The sequence below is a fragment of the Bufo bufo genome, chromosome 7, assembly GCF_905171765.1.
Source record: "Bufo bufo chromosome 7, aBufBuf1.1, whole genome shotgun sequence".
NCBI lineage: Eukaryota > Metazoa > Chordata > Amphibia > Anura > Bufonidae > Bufo > Bufo bufo.
This window is the reverse complement of record NC_053395.1, coordinates 51,587,671-51,611,096: the sequence shown is the minus strand read 5'-3', so window position 1 is coordinate 51,611,096 and position 23,426 is coordinate 51,587,671. Positions and strand designations below refer to the sequence as shown.

Here is a 23,426-nt window from a genome sequence, read left to right as displayed (position 1 = left end):
AATAGTGCCGTCCTTCTTTTTGACAAGCACCACTGGGGCTGCCCAAGGACTCTGGCTACCCCGCACCACTCCAGAATCTATCATCTGTTTCAGCAATGTCTTCACTTCCTGGTACAACTTGGGCGGAATCTGACGATATCTCTCCTGAATTGGAGGAATGTCCCCCGTCGGTATCTTATGCGTGATAGCATCTGTGCAGCCAAAGTCATCGGCATTGTGGGAAAATTCAGTTTGATTCTCCCACAGCATGGTTTCAACTGCTCGCAAGCGGTCCGAACTGAGAGCCTTCACATCTATCTCCATTTGGTTCAAGATGGTTCTCCCATTCCATTCTGGGGTCGGCGCCTCTTCTGCTCTGGCAGTAACTGCCAGGGTCCAAACAGCACCATCTTCCGGGGCTAGAGTCACTTCTCTCTGACTCAGCACTTCTCACCGATGTAGGTACACACGAGCCAATCCCACTCCTGGCGTCAAGGAGACTTCTAGATGTCCCATATTCATAGCTCTTATGGATACTCGTCCATTCTGGACCACTGTCAGTGTCCGAGCCACCAGGGGATCCTGGCCTAGCTCCCCTAGGCCCATCGGTTCAATGATCACCTCCATACCTTCAAGTTTGCGGAAGGTTCCCACGGGCAATGTCAGTACAGTCTCCCAACCAGGAGGGAGGGTGAGGGTAGCCGTTCCCGACACTCGGATAGTTTCCACAGACTGATGTTTTGTGACACTCTTCTGCATCCCACAGAATTGGATCAACCGTCAAAATGCTTTTTGGGTGGGTTTGTGCGGAGTGGCTTGTTTCCAATAACCCGGTCCCCGTTTAGTGAACATGATCTGGTCAAATTCCCGCACAATATTCATGCCCATTATCACCGGTACATCCTCTTTGAGCATCTCAGGGACCACCAGGATACCTTTTCTCCCCACTTCTTGTCCACATAGCCGTACATTCATCCACACGAGTCCCGTGACAGGGATCTGTTGCTGATTAGCCACTGTAACCCGGACCAATGTCTCTCGCTCTGGCTTGACCAGCGCTTGAAAGTAACGGTTGAAGTATGACTCAGGCATAGTCGTTACCTGTGTCCCGGTATCCACTAAGCAGTCGACAGGAACACCTTTAAATTCGGCTCGTATGATGGGACACCCTGCGACCAGGTGTTCGGAGCCATGCTGGGTAACTTGGCTCTCCACCTTCCCCGCAGTATGCCCCACTACTGCAGGGGCTGGAAGTTTAACGGCGGTTCTGGGTGTCCAGACGGATCACTCCGACACCCTCTGGCGAAGTGTCCGTCATTTCCACAACGCCAACACAGTGCCTCTTGACGGCCTTCTGTTTGCCTGCGTGCGGGAGGTGCCCTTAGAACTTGACTGGCTGGCCTCAGTGGAGGAATTTGAGGAACTTGGCGAGAAGGTAGATTAGGGTGAGGGTGCTCTGGTGTAGGAACCCGCGGAGCTGCTGATAGGTTTGGCTGCTGATGATGCTGCTGATAGGTTGCTGATAGGTTTGTTGTAGGGCCAGATAGGCAGCCTCAGGGCTATAACACGACCCCATCTGTCTTTCCATGTGCGTCAACTTCTCGTGCATAGCACTCAGGGAGCTCTGCAAGTCTTGTACCACCCTGACCAGGACCTCTTAATTCTTGGTAACCCCAAGAGGTGTGGCGGTCTGGGTCCATACCGGTAGCACTCCGGAGGCATAACTTTCTTCTTTTCTTCGTGCCATAGCCTCTGCCAATATTTGTGAAAAGGTTAGGGTAGGGTCCACCCCAACTCGTTCCCGCAGGGCCTGTCTCAGGGGAGTGCTTTAGAGTCCCAGAATGAATTGTTCCTGCAGTATCCAGTCTACGAGTCCCATGCCGGTTATTCCGTCTGCCTCTTTTTTCTGTATCTCGGCCAATACTTCCTGTAGTGCCGTCGCATATTGTGAGACCCCTTCGTCTTCCCACTGAATCCGGTAAAATAACTTTGCCTGGAGGTGCCCTGCACTAGCTGTTTCACCATATATATTTCTTCTAGAAATTGCACGACATTTCTTCAGACCTCACCCTCTAGGGCGGCCAAAGCGATTTCCACCTGTATTTCTGGGCTGACATTGTAAATCCTGGCAGCGCTCTGTAATCTCGTCACCCATTCTGACAGTGACATGTTCTGACGTTATAGGGTTGGATGGTTCTCCAATTGGATGGCGTGGGTGTTAGGAGATGGTTCCCAAACCAGATATATACAATATAGAAAGACTCCTGTACTCCACTTTGAGTTTCAGTATAAAGCTTTTATTTTGTGCGGTTCCAGTCAAAAAACGTTTTCGGCTGAATAGCCTTCTTCAGTGTAACCGGATTGTGGCCGCAAGGGTGCAAAGCTGAATGGGGGTGAATTCCCTCAGTGGGTAGCAGGAAATGCTGCTTCTTGCTGGGCTCTATGTCCCTTTGGCACGTGGTCCGGGAGGCTGAGGCCTGTATTCCGGATCGCCATGACATGGGAATTCACCCCCATTCAGCTTTGCACCCTTGCGGCCACAATCCGGTTACACTGAAGAAGGCTATTCAGCCGAAAACGTTTTTTGACTGGAACCGCACAAAATAAAAGCTTTATACTGAAACTCAAAGTGGAGTACAGGAGTCTTTCTATATTATAGTGACATGTTCTGGACATCAAATTTGGGCAGCAAGTTAAACAGCGTGCCCATGGGGAGGGCCCTTGCAGGGGTTCCACCATTGCCTGAGGTACTCACATTAGCATCATGCACATTGCCTTTAGCCGCCTCCATCTCTGTGACCGTACTCTGCTCACAGCGCCACTTGTAGCGGTCAGGGGAGTAAGAGACCGCAGAGCAGGGTTCAAATACAGTACAGTAGACGAGGAGGCTGCTGCAGATACCGGCTTATTAAATAACAAAATATAACGGTCGGAAAATCGGAATAAAAGTATTGTGCCGATACACCAGAGGGGCAATCGACAAATGACAGGAACAGTGCTAACAAGTTCACATAAGTTTACAGAAAGGGTAACTGAACCGTGATATACCAAATGCACTCCAACCAGCAAGCATATAAAAATACAGGCTACTCTCCTCTACTATTTTCCTATCTGACCTCAGCTAACCAGGGCACGTTTCTACAAGGCTCTGACTAAAGTATCTTCCTCTATGCCCTATCGCAGATTAGCACTGGTGCACACTCACAGTTCTGTATGTATCTGAGCAGAGATCAGTCATGTCACATTCTCCCACGAGGTAGTTGCTTCTCTTGGTCTGGTACGGGGGGGGCAGGTGTAGTCTGGCTCCTGATCCGGTCGCTTGCTTGTCCTAGCGGGTTGTCTTTTCCTCTCTCTGTCTAGAATGCAGGTACAGGCATCCACATAGTTCAGCTCTGCCAGGAGTCCCCGTCCTTTCACAAGTCTCTGAATTGGATGATATCACTCCTCTTAGACAAACTTTACAGTCTCTGTTGCTCTGTCCAACAGCATCCAGGAAGAACCACTTTACAATCTCTGTTGCTCTGTTCAACAGCGGCCAGTGTCTCAGCTCACATCAGCCAGTAAGAACCACTCCAGCCCAAAACCCGGGAACTTAGACTCCTCCTACATCCTCTGGGACCAACAACTTAATTTCTTTCTTACTCAAAGACACAAAGACGGCCTCTTGTGGCTGGAAGAAGGCATCACATTATGTGTGAAACATTATCACTAGCAATGCAACTTGGTCATTCTAGGGGCTAACCCTTACATTTTCACCAATCTCTCACTATCATTGCATCCAAGACAAAAGTAGGACTCATCACTGAAGATAGACCTCCTTTCCAGCCTCCATTGCCTTCTTGCCGTGCACCATAATAGTCTTTGAGAACGGTGACGTGAGGTCAGTAGAACACCTGTAACTGGACATTTGGCTTGTAGCCCAATGTCGTGCAAATGCCTGATGGTTTGTGAAGCCACTATTTGCCGCTCTAGGCTTGGGATGTGACGTCCAATTGCACTTGCAGTACAGAATGGATCACTACTCGCTGTTCTCCCAACCACTAGGCTGCACAACATTGAACAGTGCTGACATGTCAGGCACATAGAAATCTGCCGCAGTTCAAGGATTCTGTCCTTCTCAGTTTACTGCAAGTAGCGATAACTGGCACATCGACTAACAGGAGACATTGCACAATCATCCCACACGACTTGATCTGATTCTTGAGACTTCATATGGCTAAACAACATTGCTTTCAATCTGGCTTTTATGCCCCTTCTACATGCAGTGTATTTTCATTATTGATGTCTACATACGGTATGGGTTAGATGGTGGTAGTTGTGTTGTGGTGTTGGGAAACTTCTCCTGGTGCTTTTTATTGCCTGTCTTTGTCTCCAGCACAAGTTGCCTGAATATTTTTCCTGACCAGCTAAACTCTAATGTAGGTACAGGATTAGAAGGATACTTTGGCAGGACACTGGGATTATTTCATCATCATCTTTGAAATGAGGTTGTATGAGTTGTGCCCAGCATGGGTGTTAAACCATCTCGTGCCCAGAAGAACATCTGCAATATATTTTAATAATCATATATGGTGCAATAATTGGTCACCAGTTAAAGGCCTGTGGCCAGTTTTCCAAAAGAGAAGCTGTTGTCTACTTTCCTGCTCTTAAAAGAGCATCTGTCAGCAGATTTGTAGCTATGAAACTGGCTGACGTGACCTGTTACATGTGCACTTGGCAGTTGAAGGCCTCTGTGTTGGTCCCATGTTCATATTTGCCCGCATTACTGAGAACAATTATGTTTAAATATATGCAAATGGACCTCTAGGAGCAACGGGGGCATTGCTGTTACACCTAGAGGCTCTGCTCTCTCTGCAAATGTTGAGCCCTCTCCACTTTCATTGACAGGGCCAGGTCTGATGACGATTTCACTGCCTAGTTCTGTCAAAGTGTAGAGGGCGCGGCAGTTGCAGAGAGAGCAGAGCCTGTAGGTGTAACAGCAACGCCCCCGTGGCTCTTAGATGCTCATTTGCATATATTAAAACACCATATTTCTCAGTAATGTGGGCACATATGAACATGCGACCTACCCAGATGCCTTCAGCCGCCAAGTGCACATGTAACAGGTCAGCCAGGTCCATAAGTACAAATCTGCTGACAGATGATCTTTGAACAGCTCATGCAGTAGAGATCCATTGCAGTTCTAAAATCTTATCCTGCACAATGATAATTAGAACAAGGAATTTGGACGCTAATCACAATGTCAGCGCCCACTAGCGTGTGCACAGCTGATCTGCAGGAGTACCATGTTTGATTACCTTGACCGTATTAGGCCTTTACCAAATGACCGATTACCCTCATCAGAACTTGTGGTACAGACAGAAACATACGACACTCTGCCCCAGAAATGGAGAAGCACAGGATTTCCTAGCTGTGGACACTTTACTTCATGATAAATTGCACAAGGCAGTGTGGTTCTCTATTGACAAGTATCTCATAATAGAATTCAATTAGAGCAGGGGGGGGGGGGGGGGGGGGGGGTGGATTAAATTCCTGCGAAACTTTTTAGCAGCAGTTGTAATAATTCACAGCTTGCGCTGCTCGATTTTCAGTGGCTCGTACAGAGCCAGACAGGCTTGAGGAAAATGGTCTTTTCACCTTTCACTAAAATAAAATTGATGATGGAACGTTGGAAAAATCCATTCTACAACACAAGTGTCAAATGCAATAAAATGGAGAGGACCATTATATTCCAGCTATGAATTGTACAGGAGAATTTTTCAAAGGGATATGATGTTATGAGCGTCATAGGTAGGTACACTGGCATTATTTACCCTCAGGCAATAATGTGGCAATTTCCACAACATGCAGTCAGTAGAACGAGACATCTTGTACCCAGGTGTGACAACTAACCATAGGGCCCCATCGCAACACTTGGAATGGAGCCCCTCTCCACCATGACCACCTTGAGCATTTAATTCAGAATCACATACAATGATGTCACAGTACAGGAGTAATGCAAACAGCGGGGTCACAGTACAAGGATAATACACACAGTGATGTCACAGTACAGGGGTACTCATTTTGAGCTAAAAATTATTTTTTCAATTGGTCTTTATTAAAAATATGGAGTCCTTTTCTCTGCACAGAGCTGAGCGCTGAGATTCTCTACTAGCAGGATCTGAATTTTCTCTCTTCTCCGTCAGGCAGGGAGCTGACGGGCTCCTTATCTCTACAATCTGACCTTATAAACCTGCATCAAAGCTCAATCCTTATCTTACGGATAAGAATGTGGCTTAAATAAGTGTTTATGACCTCTTAGTAATTTAGAGATATAGGGTCAAACAGTTAACCCTTTGTGAGAGAATGGCTCAAAATTTTTAATAAAGACCAATTGAAAAAATTATTTTATCCCCAAATGAGTAAAATGCAATCATAAAAAACTTGTCCCTGAAGTTGTACATAACCTTTAAGGGAAACAACTGATAGGTGGAAGTCCCAGAGATGGAAGCTCCACCTGTCAAACTTTTGTGGCATATCATTTAAAGGGGTTTTCAAGGGGAAGAATGTCTTTTTAAGGAAGAGCAGAATGAGTAAAAAAAACAAAAAGCATTTCTAGTCTATGCTTCCTGCTCCCAGGTCAAACGATGACTGCAGATGCCTGCTCTGTCGATCACAACCTTCTATGTTTGGTGTTTTGGCACCCATCACTAGTGCAGAGCCAGGCTGGGAACTTAAAGTGGCCATGGAAAAAAGTAATAATGGCCCCAAAGTTATAGACTGATAGAGGGCAGGGCAACACAAGTTCACGTGCCAATCTAAAAAAAAAAAAAGATTGTTGGGAATTTTGCTAAAGTTACTAAAAGGCCTCTTAATAAATCTGGAGCATTTTGAATTGTCCTAAAGTCAGAAAATGAAATCTACACCAGCTATGAACAGGGATAGATTTGGTCCAAAAGTTGAGCCATTTTCTGGCTTTTAATCTTACGAAGTCTGCCTAAAACTTTTAGGTTACACCCTTCTCAGTAAACCACAGTGACTTTTTCCACTTTGAATGAGCGCAGCACAAAAAGTGATTTTCTTTTTGTGCATTTTTTTTAAAACTTTTTGCTCACATTGTGACGTTTGGCCCTGAGCTGATTCATAAATGTTAATACGGTTGAAAAAAGACATATGTCCATCAAGTTCAACCAAGGGATAGGTGGGGACGCGAATCCCAGAAGGAATTGAGACTCAGATTTCTACACGTTTTCATGTGGGTCATTGTCTAAGCAGGTTCCCAAAGTGGTAAAGCTCTGCTATATCTACCTGCTGCTCTGTTAATACAAGGGATGGAAGGACGTTCTCTGAGCTTTGTTGTGTACTGAGACTGAACATGTTTGCAAATGAAGCTCTCTAGGAAACCAGGAATTGTATCCACAGCCCCAGAGTTGAGCTGAAGTAAACATTTCAAGCCACGTGAATCATAACCTCAGATAAGATCTTTATGAAGTCTTGTCCCCTTGTAAGATGTCCTTCTATTTCTTCTGCTCCATTCATATCTGGTCACCAATGGTCCTGACTGACCCCACGCACTCCAAGGTCCATCCAGTTCCTCCAAGGTGCCCATGTTATTGACATATAGAACTGTGCCGCATTTTCCATCAAATGTGATGGAATCCATGCACTATGCTATTTGATGTGAACACAGTCTTGGTCACAACTGTTTCTGGGCAAGCAAGATGGCAACTGATATAATGGCCATGATAGGTCCCACAAGAGTTGTCACTTAGCTTTCCTAGTCTCCTGAAAAATGTCACTTGTCTGTACCACGCAGTTTTTTTTAATGGTTACAGTGTGTTACCCCAATATTGTGCTCTGTGTACAGCTGCCGAAGCTGATGGCCCTATATAAATATATGAATGATAATAATTACCATTATTTCTGTATTACAAGCAGGCCTGCTGTCTAGGACAACCCCTGTAGCTACTTAAAGGGGTGGTCCAGGATTCTCTTCTACTTTAGCCCCTTCCCTGCTGGACCTGGTAAAGCAAGCGCGCTTACCTGTTCCTTGCCACTAGATTCCTGCTCCCTAGGTCCTCTGCTGTCTTCACTGCATTTCAGTCCCTGTCCTGAAACCTTCCAGAATGGACGGTGTCACCTGGACTGCTGCAGCCAAAGGCTGTCTACACAGGTGACACCTAAGTGGCATGTCACTGTTCAGATGTTGGTGGAGGGACACATCACCGAGGCAGCCAGTCATTGCCTGCAGCAGCAACCCCCCCTCCCCCCTTCCCCAGTCCATTCTGGAAGTTTTTACTAGTGGGGACCAAAGCTCAGTGAAGACAGGACCAGGGAGCCGAAACAGGGAGCAGGTAATTATGTTCCCTGCAATGGAAGGGAAACCTGCTCAACCCCTATGTATGTATATATATATGTATGTATATATGCACCTATATGTATTTATGTTGGCATGTACATATATGTATGTATGCACCTATACGTCTGTATGTACCTGTATGTATATATATATATGTACTTATATGTATGTCTGCATGTACATATGCACCTATCTGTCTGCATGTAACTATATGTATACATGTACCTGTATATATGTATGTACAGGGGTGCACCCCCCCTCCCCAATTTATTAACCTACCCTTTCCTTTCAGCCCATGGCCTTTCCGCTGCTTCCCTCTTGCCCTTACCTGGTTCTGCCTGAGGCTATTGCCTCACCTGGCCTCATTGGTGGTGCGCCCCTGTGTATGTATGTATATATGCACCTATATGTATGTATGCATGTATGTATGTCTGCATGTACCTGTATATATATATATATATATATATATGCACCTATATGTATATATGGATGTCTGCATGTACCTGTATATATATATATATATATATATATGCACCTATATGGATGTCTGCATGTACCTGTGTATATATATATATATATATATGCAGCACCTAGATGGATGTCTGCATGTACCTGTATATATATATGCACCTAGATGGATGTCTGCATGTACCTGTGTATATATATATATATGCAGCACCTATATGGATGTCTGCATGTACCTGTATATATATATGCACCTATATGGATGTCTGCATGTACCTGTGTATATATATATGCACCTATATGGATGTCTGCATGTACCTGTATATATATATGCACCTATATGGATGTCTGCATGTACCTGTATATATATATATATATATATATGCAGCACCTAGATGGATGTCTGCATGTACCTGTATATATATATGCACCTATATGGATGTCTGCATGTACCTGTATATATATATGCACCTAGATGGATGTCTGCATGTACCTGTGTATATATATATATATGCAGCACCTAGATGGATGTCTGCATGTACCTGTATATATATATGCACCTATATGGATGTCTGCATGTACCTGTATATATATATGCACCTAGATGGATGTCTGCATGTACCTGTGTATATATATATATATATGCAGCACCTAGATGGATGTCTGCATGTACCTGTGTATATATATATGCACCTATATGGATGTCTGCATGTACCTGTATATATATATGCACCTATATGGATGTCTGCATGTACCTGTATATATATATATATATGCACCTAGATGGATGTCTGCATGTACCTGTGTATATATATATATATATATATATGCAGCACCTAGATGGATGTCTGCATGTACCTGTATATATATATGCACCTAGATGGATGTCTGCATGTACCTGTGTATATATATATATATGCAGCACCTATATGGATGTCTGCATGTACCTGTATATATATATGCACCTATATGGATGTCTGCATGTACCTGTGTATATATATATGCACCTATATGGATGTCTGCATGTACCTGTATATATATATGCACCTATATGGATGTCTGCATGTACCTGTATATATATATATATGCAGCACCTAGATGGATGTCTGCATGTACCTGTATATATATATGCACCTATATGGATGTCTGCATGTACCTGTATATATATATGCACCTAGATGGATGTCTGCATGTACCTGTGTATATATATATGCACCTATATGGATGTCTGCATGTACCTGTATATATATATGCACCTATATGGATGTCTGCATGTACCTGTATATATATATGCACCTAGATGGATGTCTGCATGTACCTGTGTATATATATATATGCAGCACCTAGATGGATGTCTGCCTGTACCCGATGTATCCCCAGCATCCCAGGCAGGGCGGGGGCAGCTCACCCCCTGTGGGGTCTGGTATATTTTGGTGCTCCCCCCCCTCTCGGAGCAGAGGAGGGGGCTCCGCCTGCCACATTGCAGCTCCCTCCTATTTCTGGTGACGTCTCCTGCTGCTGCCTGTGTGAGGAGAGAGGACCGGGCTGTGGAGAGTGAAGATGGTGCTGCTGGCGGTGGCATCGTGCCCTCGCAGGCTGGCCAGGCGCTCCCGCTCGGCGATAGCGGCGGCTCTCACCGTGCTGCTCATCCAGACCCTCATCGTGTGGAATTTCAGCAGCCTGGACTCCGGGGACGAGCAGCGGGGCGGAGGCGGCAGCCGGGAGAAGAGGGACCGGGGCAGCCACCGAGATGAGCCCCGGCTAGGACACGAGCAGCAGCGCCGCAGAGGAGCAGCACTGCACAACCAAGCGCTGGTAGGTGCGAGCCTGGCAGCCCTGGCATCTCCATGCATCCTGTGCTGAGGAATGCACTCAGCTGTACCCGGGCACAGGGGCTCCTCTGGTGGCACTGGGATCGTGCATGTTGTATAGCTGCTCTGTCTGGTTGGATACCCAAGTGGCTGGAAACTTTTCAGAGTGTTACATCTTTGCTGTAGGGGTCTGTGCACTTACCCTGGTACAATGTTCAGGTGGCACATGTCATGGTGATGACTGGGTATGTACCGTAAGAGAATGGTCTGCTAAAATGGTGGAGTCCGAATGGAAAATTTAGGTCCTAGATAAGAAAAAAAACCTTTGGCCATCACAGAGCCCATACCCACCTGATTGGCATCCATTGAAAAATCAGCTGGAAATATCGGTGGTCATACGACGGCGTGTCGCCTCTCGGTCGCCCCGGGAAGTTATCTTCACATGTATGGCTTCCATCACTGTCGCTTGCCAGTCATTGTGCCACCATGACACCCGATGAGGCGGGTATTCACGTTGAACATGTTGTCACGTTCGTTGGGTATCTGGTCAGTTTCGACTTGTTCGAAAATATTGGCTTGTTGGTAATCTTCAAGAAAAATGGTCCATGGCCGCCTTCCTCTGAGCGGCACAATAGGCGAAGCTGGAATCACTGCCACTTGACTGAGTTTAAATAGTCTATTGGGGCAGGAGGATGGCTGGGATCCTAGAGGCTCTGCGGGCATGGAGGTCGGGGGGTGCTGCATGCGAACATCATGTGTGGCCTCCGTCGTGTCATCTCTCCTACTGGCAAAATCAGACGGCTTTGGTGGCGTGCGACTTCCTTGTGTGATGCGCTGCTCAGATGTTTGCTTGTTCTAGCATGAGAAAGTGACAGGATGACACAGATTGAGATGCAGCAGTGGGGGCTTCCTCAGCCATTTTTACATCTCCGCGAGATACCAGACGACGTGACGGAGAATGGGGGTGTTCCACCCTGTAGAAGGGTTCCTACGTTATGTAATACGGCTTGCATGAGTGTGGGGGTCATCAGTGCTATCATGAGCCCATGGTGTATTGCTGTACATATCATCCTGGCCGGAACCGTCTACCATAGGAGGATGACTACTCAGGACGAATGCATCAGTGCTGTTCTATAGTATTACTATTGTATCTTTGCCCTCTGTTTATTTATTATATTTACAAACATCTTCATTGTTGTATTTTGTATCAAGTCTCTTCCTCTTCTCTTCTACCATTGACGGTGGGTCTCCTTCCTCCTCTGGTGTCCTTGACAGTTTTTGTCAGAGGAGGCTTGTACCTGTTGACTTGCAGTCGTCTGTATAACATTGACGTAGTCGAGCAGAATTTGCCATATGTAGCAGGGCTGTGTTTGTCCAGTGGCGCACAAATGAGACTATTTCTTTTTTTTTATAAAGCTGCGGAGTGCATCGAGACTGCGCAGTGTAGGCAGTCTCATAGAGGTCAATGCCAAAATTAATCTCTAATACCTGAACCTGACGTAGCGTATAAGGCTGCGGCTACATGACGACGATGTCTCGCAACAAGAAATTTAATGTGACACTAAAGAGCCGTGATGGCCAACCTCCGGCACTCCGGCTGTGGTAAAACTACGACTCCCAAGATGCACACTTGCTTGGCTGTTCTCAGAACGCCATAGAAATGAATGGAGCATGCTGGGAGTCGTAGTTTCACCACAGCTGGAGTGCCGGAGGTTAGCCATCACTGCTATAGAGTATTTTGTTTCCGTGTCCGTCCCGTTTTTTCTGCGGCCCTTATGGAACCATTCACTTCAATGGATCTTCAAAAAGAAAATGGAAACGACTCTGTGTGCATTCTGTTTCCGTATGTCCACATGGCTATTCCACAAAAAAGATAGAACGTGTACTATTCTTCTCCGTTTGGCGGACAAGGATAGGCATTGTTACAATGGATCCGCCAAAAAAACGGATGTTATACGGATGTCACACAGATGTCATCCGTATTGTTTGCGGATCCGTGTTTTGCGGACCACAAAATACAAATGGTCGTGTGCACGAGCCCTAACTCAGATATGCAATAGCTTATTAGCAATTTTCTCAGCGGGATATTAAATCTTTATTTGTCACCCTATTTATAAAACGTAACTTTTAACATAAGCTATTTTACGACAAGACGGGCGACATTGCACATAATGATTCTCAGTGGTGTCAGAATGAAACAAGCGGCATGCTGCGACGTGACAGTCGCAAATAATCCAAACCTGAAGGAATTAGTGTCTCACGTCGCACTCAACTTTTACTCCAAAGACTTTAGTGTAAGCTGCGTGTGACAGATGACTTACCTGCGAGTGGCCTGCAACATGGCTGCGTGTTTAGGCTGGGGCGACACGCAGGGGTGCACCTAGCCTTTCTGCTGCCTGAGGTAGAAACTTAAACGGCGCCCCCCCCCCCCCCATTTCTAAACCTAACCCCTTTGCCACAATGAAAGCTCTCAATGCCCATGGCCCTTCTGCTGCCCCCCTCTTGCCCCTACCTGGTGCTGCCTGAGGCGATCGCCTCACCTGGCCTCATTGGTGGTGCACCCCTGGCGACACGCGTTGCGCAGCAAGAAAGAAGTGCAACGTTGCACCTTACGATTGTCAGTGGTGTCACAATGCGATACGCTGTGTTGTGACAGTCGCAAAATATCCAGACCTGATGGATTTAGTGACTACTTTTAGTGCATTGACTTTACAGGGGTTGTTGTGATACTAAGCGCAGTCACTATACAATGTAGGGCACTGTGCTTGGTAAGCAGTGAGGAGCCACCTCCAACAGCTGATCAGCGGGGGTCCCGGGTGCCGGACCCTCCCCGATCAGATTACTGATGACTTATCCAGGATATAAGTCATCAGTAAAGTAGTCAGAAAACCACTTTATTGTAAGTTGTGTGCAACACACAAATCGTCTGTGACAGTCCTAAAATAGTCCTACAACTTGCTGCCACGCGTTACATGTCACCATGCAGCCGCAGCCTAAGGCTCCATTCACACGTCCGCAAATGGGTCCGCATTCGTTCTGCAATTTTGCGGAACGGGTGCGGACCCATTCATTTTCTATGGGGACGGAATGGATGCAGACAGCACACAGTGTGCTGTCCACATCCGCATTTGCCCCGATCTTCAGGTCCGCAGCTCCACAAAAGATAGAACATGTCCTATTCTTGTCCGCAGCTTGCGGACAAGAATAGGCATTTTTATAGGGGTTCCGGGCGGGTGTGTTGCGGATCTGCAATTTGCGGGTCCGCAACACACCACGGACGTGTGAATGGAGCCTAAGGGCTCATGCACGCGAACGGTTTTTTTCCCCGTTTCCCGTACGTTTTTTTGTGTTCCATATACAGACCGTATACGAAACCATTCATTTCAATGGATCCGCAAAAAAAAAAAACGGAAGGCATTCCGTACGCCTTCCGTTTCCATATTTCCGTATTTCAGTTCAAAGATGGAACATGTCCTATTATTGTCCGCACAACGGACAAGGATAGTACTGTTCTATCAGGGGCCACCTGTTCCGTTCCGCAAGAACGGAATGCACACGGACATGGTCCGTATTTTTTGCGGATCCATTTTTTGCGGACCGCAAAATACTGAAAAAGCCATACGGTCGTGTGCATGAGCCCTAAGACTCCTATTGCTGTCCATGATCTGTTGAGCTGGGATATGGGGAGGATAACGCTGTCGTGTGACTATAACCCCCAACATACTAAGTGGTTCTGCCTATGAGCGGCTTCACTCCCTGACTTTTCCGCAGCCTGTGTAATGACTCTACCTATAGTAGGTGATTGTGGTGACAGCAGGGAGCGTGTCACTACTGAAGGGGGATTAAGAGCACAGATCCTCAGCTGTAATCTGTCACCCAGACCCCCTCTTAGGCACTTGAGAAACATCTTCTGGCTCGTTAGAAGGAGCATAAATTGAAGGCAGATTTTAATAACAATGACACAATACATCGGCGGTGGAGAGCTGGGCGGAAACATTGAGAACACTTTATATTTCAGACAGTTTATAATTCAGTCTTGTTCGAAATCATGAAAAAATGGGTATTCTGAGAGCAATAGAAAGAGCGTCCTTCCAAAAACAAATATTCTTAATAAAACCTGTATAAATATCTCAGTTTAACCATGTTGTGGAAAACTGGGTGACGACCAACATGGCCGCCACTGCTACCAAAGGAGTGGAAAAGCTGAATTGTCACCCAGATTTCTCAGTCTCCTGGTTATGCTATAAAAAAGAAAAACAAGAACGAAGCCTGAAGAACGTTGAAGTAGGTTGGGAAAGCTGGGTGACCACGTCTGTTTAGAAGGTGTAATGGGTGTATTCACACGGGTAGGTCATGAGCGTTTCATCTGTACGGATCATGCGGTTTTACCACACGTGTGAATACGCCTCTGCTTAGGAACTGGCTCATTTCTAAGGCTCTGTTCACACTGTTTTTATGGCTCCCGTTCACAAGCCCTCTGACGGATCCATTTTTGAAAACAGATATGCACAAATTCCGGTGAAGCGTATTGACTCTCTACCCATTGATGCCGCGGTCTGCACTAATGCAGCCTTAGAAGAGCAGTTCAAGGACTTCTATGTTGGCGATATTTTATCTTAGGGAGGAGTTCCCCTTAAGTGCCCCCTTTGTCCTGTACCGCTAAACAGACGTTGGTCTGCAAACCATTGGCTCTTCGGCTATTGCAAAACGACAACTCCAAATCTGCTGGAGGTTGTAGTTTTGCAGCAGCTGGCGAGCCATAGCTTGATAGACGTCCTATAGGTAGGTGTCCATGAAAGTTTCTTTTGGGAGAGGAGAGGTCTCATGTGATACAATGTACTATCACAGTAATGCGCCTTCTATGTTCCACAATGACAGTCTATACCGCCAGAACATTTGGAGGCACGCGGCTGACGAGGAATGGACTGGCTTTATTCTAGATATATCTGCAGGTCCTGATTAGCAGATAGCCGGTGTGATGCAGGTGTGTCCATATCAGAGATCATTATCTGTCCACCAGTGCGCCTGGTAAACCCCTGCCCGCCATTGTTTTCTGTCTCCGAGTAGCCAAAAAAGACATTTCAACCATCAAAACAGTTGAGTGTGTCTGCAGCCGCTTCAGTCTATACCATTAACCACAGGGCACTTTGCTAAGAGTGCAATTTTCCAATAGCATCTGACAGATGTTGTCTTGTGAGTGGATTTGTATTACAGTTATTCTGTTTCCTTTGAGAGGATTTAAGATTGCAATATTTCTACTGAAACCAGTAGCGGGGACCCTGATTTCTCACTGGAAAAACTGTTTGTGGAGCCTTTATATTCCATCTTACCATAATGGGGATCTGAGCGCCTGAGCCTCCCGTCTATGGAGAAGTGGATTCTTTCTAACTTTTACATCCAATCTAATATCTATCTATCTATCTATCTATCTATCTATCTATCTATCTATTTATCCATCTATCTACCTATCCATCTATCTACCTATTAATTTATCTATGTATCTATCCATCCATTCATTCATCTAATATTTATCTATCTCTCATTCTCATATCTATCTAATATTGATCTTTCTATTATCTATAGCTCTATCTCTTTCTATATGTGTACTATCTATCTATCTATCTATCTATCTATCTATCTATCTATCTATTAATTTAGCTATGTATCTATCCATCAATTCATTCATCCAATATTTATCTATCTATCTATCTATCTATCTATCTATCTATCTATCTATCTATCTATCATTCTCATATCTATCTAATATTGATCTTTCTATTATCTATAGCTCTATCTATTCTATATGTGTACTATCTATCTATCTATCTATTTATTAATTTATCTATGTATCTATCCATCAATTCATTCATCTAATATTTATCTATCTATCTCTCATTCTGATATCTATCTAATATTGATCTTTCTATTATCTATAACTATCTCTTCTATATGTGTATTATCTCTCTAACTATCTATCTATCTATCTATCTATCTATCTATCTATCTATCTATCTATCTATCTATCTATCTATCTCTCTAACTATCTATCTATCTATCTATCTATCTATCTATCTATCTCTCTAACTATCTATCTATCTATCTATCTATCTATCTATCTATCTATCTATCTATCTATCTATCTATCTATCTATCTATCTATCTATCTATCTATCCATCCATTATCTAGCAAAAGAAGTTGCACAAGCAACAATAAGAAAAATGAGTGCCAGCAGTCAAGATGTGACCAAACCATCAATAAAAAGAAATAATATGCGGCACTTCCAATAAGTAGAACAATGTGTAGTCCTTTATTCACCAGTCTGGACTGGAACGTCGCACAGGTGAATATAGGACTACACATTGTTCTACTTATTGGAAGTGCCGCAGATTTTTTCTTTTTATATCCAATATCTAGATATCATCTATCTTTCTATTATCTATATCTATCTATCTCTTCTGTCTGTGTATTATCTATCTATCTCTCTATCTATCTATCGACCTCTGTCATTCTTATCGATGTAGTCAGTAAAGCTAGTACTAAACCTGGCCATATGTAAAATATTCCGATATGTACAGGGGACATCTGGGGTAAGAAGCGTTGATCGTGGTGGATTTCAGAGAGCCTGATTCTCTGTTCCGCTGTGAGATAAACCACTGTCAGAGGGCTGACACGTCCCCTCTCCCCATTAAATTTGGGGAGATAGTAGCTGACTTATGACGGACTCCTCTCTCCTCACATCTGAGGAGAGTGTGTTGGTTGCAGTCTGTTAAACCATGGATCTCTGCAAACGACGACGAACTGCAGCAATAGTTGCAGCCGTGCATATAATGCGTTTGAGGAGAAGGAGACTGAGCAGGCGACGGTTCTGGGTCCATGCTGTGATTGCGAACCGACAGCAAAGAGGACAGTTCTGGGCCATGTACGATAACCCACGTGCACACGAGGATAAATTTTGCCACGTTCCCGTTGAAGTCTATGGGACAATACGCCCCAAAGAAGCTCCTGTACTTCTTTGGGCGTAGGGCGTTTTACAGCGCGTCCGTACGCGCTGTAAAACGCGCAGGTGAGAACCATGCCCATAGGGAAACATGGGTTTTCGCCTGTTGAGCGTTTTACAGCGCGTAGGAACGCGCTGTAAAACGCTCAGGTGTGAACGAGGCCTTAATAAATACTAGTATCACCCATGAGAGAACAATTCTGGGGAGTCTCATCTTAGACTTTGAATTTTGCTGTTCCTCTGTCATTCCTCCTGGAAATGTATGAATACATTGACCGCTGGGTGTCACCATTCCCCTTGTCAATGAAGTGCCTGACACGTCAAGCGTGTGACCCTACCTTGTGGCATCTAGATTTATGTAATAAAGGTCGGCTGAAGCCTTTTATCTTTTGCTGGACTACCGGTATGCTTCTGCAGAAGTGACTTGAAGCTGGAGCACGGCCCGTGAGCTGCTGCAGTCCACCCTATGCGTGCACATTTTTGAAAGCCTGGAAACCCCCTTTAAAGCCTCACGCACATGAACGTATTTTCATTCCGTTTTTTTTTTCCGGACCGTATACAGAACCATTCATTTCAATGGGTCCACAAAAAAAAATTGGAAGGTGCTCCATGGGCATTCCGTTTCCATATGTCCGTATTTCCGTTCCGCAAAAAAATAGAACATGTCCTATTATTGTCCACATTACGGACAAGGATGGTACTGTTCTATTAGGGGCCAGCCGTTCCGTTCCACAAAATACGGAATGCACACGGATGTCATCCGTATTTTTTGCGGATCCATTTTTTGCAGGCCGCAAAATACATGCATGAGGCCTAAGCCTGCGCTACCATTGAAATACCATACATTATTGGAACGACAGAGCGAAGGGAACCTTTCAGATTTCATATACTGTAAGTTTCCAAGATTTTCTGCCAGCCTAACAAGGCATCTACTATTCACCGAAGTCAGAATGACTCACGCATACAGTCCTCATAAAAAGCATGGCTCCTGTGTGAATATTCAACCACTGAAAGGATAATGACTGCCTTTATGTGGGGGATTTAGCAGAACTTGCGCAGTGGAAAAGTTGAGCATTTAGCCATGGCAGCCAATCAGGTCCTAGATTTCTAGGATGAATGAAGCAATCTGATTGACTCCTGTGAGCAAGTGCACCACTTTTCCTTTGCACCAGTTATACTAAATCTCCCTTAAAGGGGTTGTCCAGGATTATTATTTGTAATATCCCGTGAGAAGAACTCCACTTACTTGCTCCCTGCTGCTCAGTTTGGGCTCCGGGCTGAGGTCATGTGCACTGCTGCAGCCAATAACTGTCTTCAGCGGTGACGTGTCCAAAGTGTCATGTGACCCAGCAGTGATGTGTCACTTGAGAAGATGTCATCACCGAGGCCAGTTATTGGCTGCAGCAGCGCATGTGATCCCATCCATGCAAGAAGTTTACATGTGGGAACCAGAGGTCTGGTGAAGACAGTGGTAAGTGTCCGGGAGCGGGTGAGTATAAGGCTACGTTCATCTCCGGTGAACGTTTCTCTGCTGGAACGGCCTGCTGGCGTTCACCAGATCCGGCATTGACAGATTCTACAGATCCCTATTGATTACAGTGGGATCCAGCGGTGAAAATAAATGACAAATACTACTGCCGACAGCCGGCATTCTGCAGGATCATCTCTAAGACTACTTTCACACTTGCGTTGTTGTTTTCCGGTATTGAGATCCGGCATAGGATCTCAATACCGTAAAAAACGTTTCCGTTTAGTCCTCATGCATTCTGAATGGTGTGGGGGTTCGCTCTGGTAGTTGGGATAAGCGGGTGCAGTAATTCAAATGTCCGTGTTTATTCACACATAAGGTCAAACAAAAACACTCTTTGCAAGGTTGGTGATTGTTCACACCAAGTAGAAAGTTTGTGCATAACAAAAAAAAGTCACCTTGTCGGCGGTTCTGCCTCCAGCAGTCAAATTGCAGGCTTTAGGCTCCATTCACACGTCTGCAAATGGGTCCGCATCCGTTCCGCAATTTTGCGGAACGGGTGCGGACCCATTCATTTTCTATGGGGACGGAATGGATGAGGACAACACACAGTGTGCTGTCATCATCCGCATTGGCGGTGCGCGGCCCCGATCTTCAGGTCCGCAGCTCCGCAAAAGATAGAACATGTCCTATTTTTGTCCGCAGCTTGCGGACAAGAATAGGCATTTCTATAAGAGTGCCAGGCGGGTGTGTTGCGGATCCGCAATTTGTGGGTCCGCAACACACCACGGACGTGTGAATGGAGCCTTAGGTGGCCTGCTCTCCCAATACACAGGTCTCAGCTTTTCAGCCCAGCACAAGGATCAGTTCCCACACCAGCGATTGCCAGAGCTCCTCTGTCAGAGAAAGGTAATCACTCCCAGCTGACACTGCTGGCTGGGTTTTTTATAGGCCAGTCAAGACCCGGCCTGGAATGTGGAGAGTAGTCACCCACCCATCACTTTGACTACTCCCAGTAAGAGGCGTCCCGGATCAGCTATACAGCCATACTAAAATAGAAAAGTGTCAATCAGCATTAGCTGCCGCTGACACCTGAAAATACCGTCTCTTACTTCACCGAGGCCAGGAACCTCGGTGACACATACCTTCCGTCAACGACTGACCCTTGTGTACAATGGAAAGAGATCCGTTCCATCAGCATTCCGTTTTGTGACCGGACACAAAACCACTGCATGTGTCCGGTCATAAAAACGGAAAAAAACAGATCCGGCACTGAAAACAATGTAAGTCAATGATGACGGATGTGTTTTTTTAGGAGCCTAAAAAAATTGATTCGTAACCCATTGACTTTCAATGTATTTAGTGACGGATCCGTTTTTTTCCATTTTAATTTTACACAACCGCATCCTAATGGAACGGGTGCCTCCTGATGTGCAAAATCAAAACAGATCTGTTTAATTCCGGTATTGAGCTCCTCTGCCGGACCTCAATACCGGAATTAACAACGCAAGTGTGAAACAGGCCTAAAGGAGATGTGAACGTAGCCTAACTCTCTTCACAGGTCCCACCGGGAGGGGGGGAGGGGTAAGCATTTAAAAAAAACTAATCCTGGACAATTTCTTTAATATTTTGCATATTCTTTGGGGGATTTAGCAAAACTGGTGCAAAGATAAAGTGGATCAGTCGCCCATATCGCCCAATCAGCTTTCAGCTCTCATTTTTTAAAGAAAGGTGCGTTCTGATTGGTTAATTTAGGCAGCTGCTCTGCTTTCCCTTACAGCAGTTTTGATAAATCTCCTTCATTGTATACCGGGGACGTCTGATCTCTATTTTCCCATGAGACAGCTTGGGTTATGTTGACGTCTGTGTAGGAGCCTCAGTTGCAAATTCCGCTAAATTTGACAGTGCTGTTTTTTTCCCTAAAGGACCCCAATGCAAGTCAGCGGGATCATCTGAGTCTTATTACTGTACGACTTCATGCACATATCAGAGCGGCATGCCCCGAACTTATAGGGCAATGCATGCAGGCAGGGTGGATTTGATTTAAATCAAACTGATTTAAATCACAATTTAAATCACTAGTCAGTAAGGCTTGATTTAAATCATAGTTTTCTACATAGAGACTAATTTTTGCTGGTATAACTTAAAATATGCAAGTAGATGAAGATTTTTAGAATAACAACCTTTCATATTAGTTTGATTAGGTTGATTCTGTATTCATAGGTTTGTAGAAGTTAGGATTAAGGTATTTTTCTCAACTCTGTTCATGTTATAACATTTTTGCTGTGAAGAAGAGGCATGTGATCTCTGCTGAGTCAAATTCAGTTTTGAGAACTGCAAAAGTAAACCAAGCATCTGTGATAATATCTTGTAGGCAAAGAAACTGCCCAATAATCTTACAAAAACCTCTGGAAGAGCACGACATTGTGAATGGATTAATGGAATTTATTTACCGAAAAAATTTAACATATACAGCCTTATTCTACATAATTAAAAAAACTAATCTTTATTTCATGATGGAATAACCTTTGGATGGTAATATATTTTCCTTAAAAAGCATTTTATATTAAAAAAAATCAGATTTAAATAAAAAACGATTTAAATAAAAAAAATATCCGCTTATTTTTTATTTATTTTTAAATTATTTATTTTTATCCACTCCATGCGCTGAGGATACAAGGGGAGAATACTTCCCTATATAGGAAATCTGATGGAACATGGCGTGCTTTTTTGTTGTTTTTTTGGGGAAAAAATCTCCATAAAATTGGAGGCATATGGGGCGAAGTGGAGGCGTCATAGACCTCAAGGGCAGCCTCATCAGGGCTCTGTACAACACAGAGCAGTAATATGGCCGCGCGTGTGATATCTTACAGCAGCACAAAAAGCGGAATGTGAAAAAACACTGAGCTGCTTCTAACGATCTGCTAATGGGGTTGAGCTGGCGTTCATTTATTATGGGCTGCCTGACATGAATGTTTTTGTTACTGGAGTCGTAAGAATGAATCTATTTAACAGTTGTATTATTTAAATATCAGATCTGACAATTTCAGGCAATTAGTAAAGTATAATCAAGTGTTTGTTGTGATTGTAGAAGACGGAGGATTTCTGTCCCAACAAAGCAGGAATCTGATGTCGCCAGCGGAACGCAAAAACACGGAAATCGCCCTGTCATGGTCCATGACAAGGGACAAAGAATTATAATTTCTATAAATGATAGCAGATTTTTTAACAGTGCCGAACATGGGACTGCATTTATGTACATTTGTAGTAAAAGGGGTGGTGCTGGCCACTAGGGGGCACTCCTGATTGAATAGGGGCAGGGCTTACAAAAGCAATTTGTGGGGATATGTATGTGATCTTAAATTTAATGTTAATGAAGCATATATAGATATTACTATATGATTGAATTTACCTATTTTAAAGGGTTTACAGGGGTTGTCTGTTTTAACCTTTTTAAGACCCTGGGATTTTCCGTTTTTGTGTTTTCGTTTTTTACAACTTGCCCTCCCAGTGCCATAACGTTTTTTTTTCAGTGCACATGGCCAAATGAGGGCTTGTTTTTTTGTGGGAGAAGTTTCACTATCTAATGGCGCCATTTAATATTGCATGTGATGCAGTGGGAAGCTTGAAAAAAATTCCAAATTGGAAAAAAATTCAGTTCCGCCATCATTTTATGGATTTTGTTTTTACAGCGTTCCCTATGCAGTAAAACGGACCTGTCCGCTTCGATCAGAACTACAGTGCCTCCCTCCCATTCACTTCAAGGTGACCGCTCCCTCCTATTCACTTGAAGTGAATGGGATGGCGTCGTTGTAATTCCACTGCTCACCACTGCAATGTCGCGGTGAGCAGGTGAACAGTGAGGAGAACACAGCTCTTGTACGAGCGCTGCGTTCTCTTCAAACTGCTGATCTGTGGGGCCGCCGGCAGTTGGGCCCCACCGATCTGATATTGATGACCTATTCTGAGGATAGGTCATCACTATAGCAAAAAACGGAGAATGCCTTTAATAATATGTCGAGACTTCCTGTTCTGTACAGGTAACCTTTCGGTATCCATCTAATTATCATCACAGGTAGAATTACAATGACAGATATCACCTCTGTATATAGCTAACACATGATCCACCATTCACAGTAGCTGATATCACAGCTTAACTGCCCCCTCCTGACCTCTGCACAGGGCACAGAACATGCCCAGAAAACTCTCCCATAGAAGTCACTGAGGTTCTCTCCTGACCATTGTGTCTATGGTCCATGTGGCTGTTGTCCAAGAACAGGATGTCTTGATATATTTTACGTCTAGTGGCCAGTGCGAAAACTGCAGGATTTAAAATTTTTGGGACATGGAAAATTAAATAAATAAAT

General features: G+C 44.6%; 1 protein-coding gene across 1 annotated transcript in view; it reads left to right on the top strand.

Moving 5' to 3' along the window:
• Nucleotides 1-10,315: 10,315 nt before the first annotated feature.
• Nucleotides 10,316-23,426, top strand: part of XYLT1 (xylosyltransferase 1) — a 324,653-nt gene continuing 311,542 nt past the window's right edge. The window contains exon 1 of the mRNA XM_040439450.1: nucleotides 10,316-10,597. Coding sequence (XP_040295384.1) covers nucleotides 10,343-10,597 — 255 coding nt within the window. The 5' untranslated portion in view covers nucleotides 10,316-10,342. The remainder of the gene's footprint in view (nucleotides 10,598-23,426) is intronic.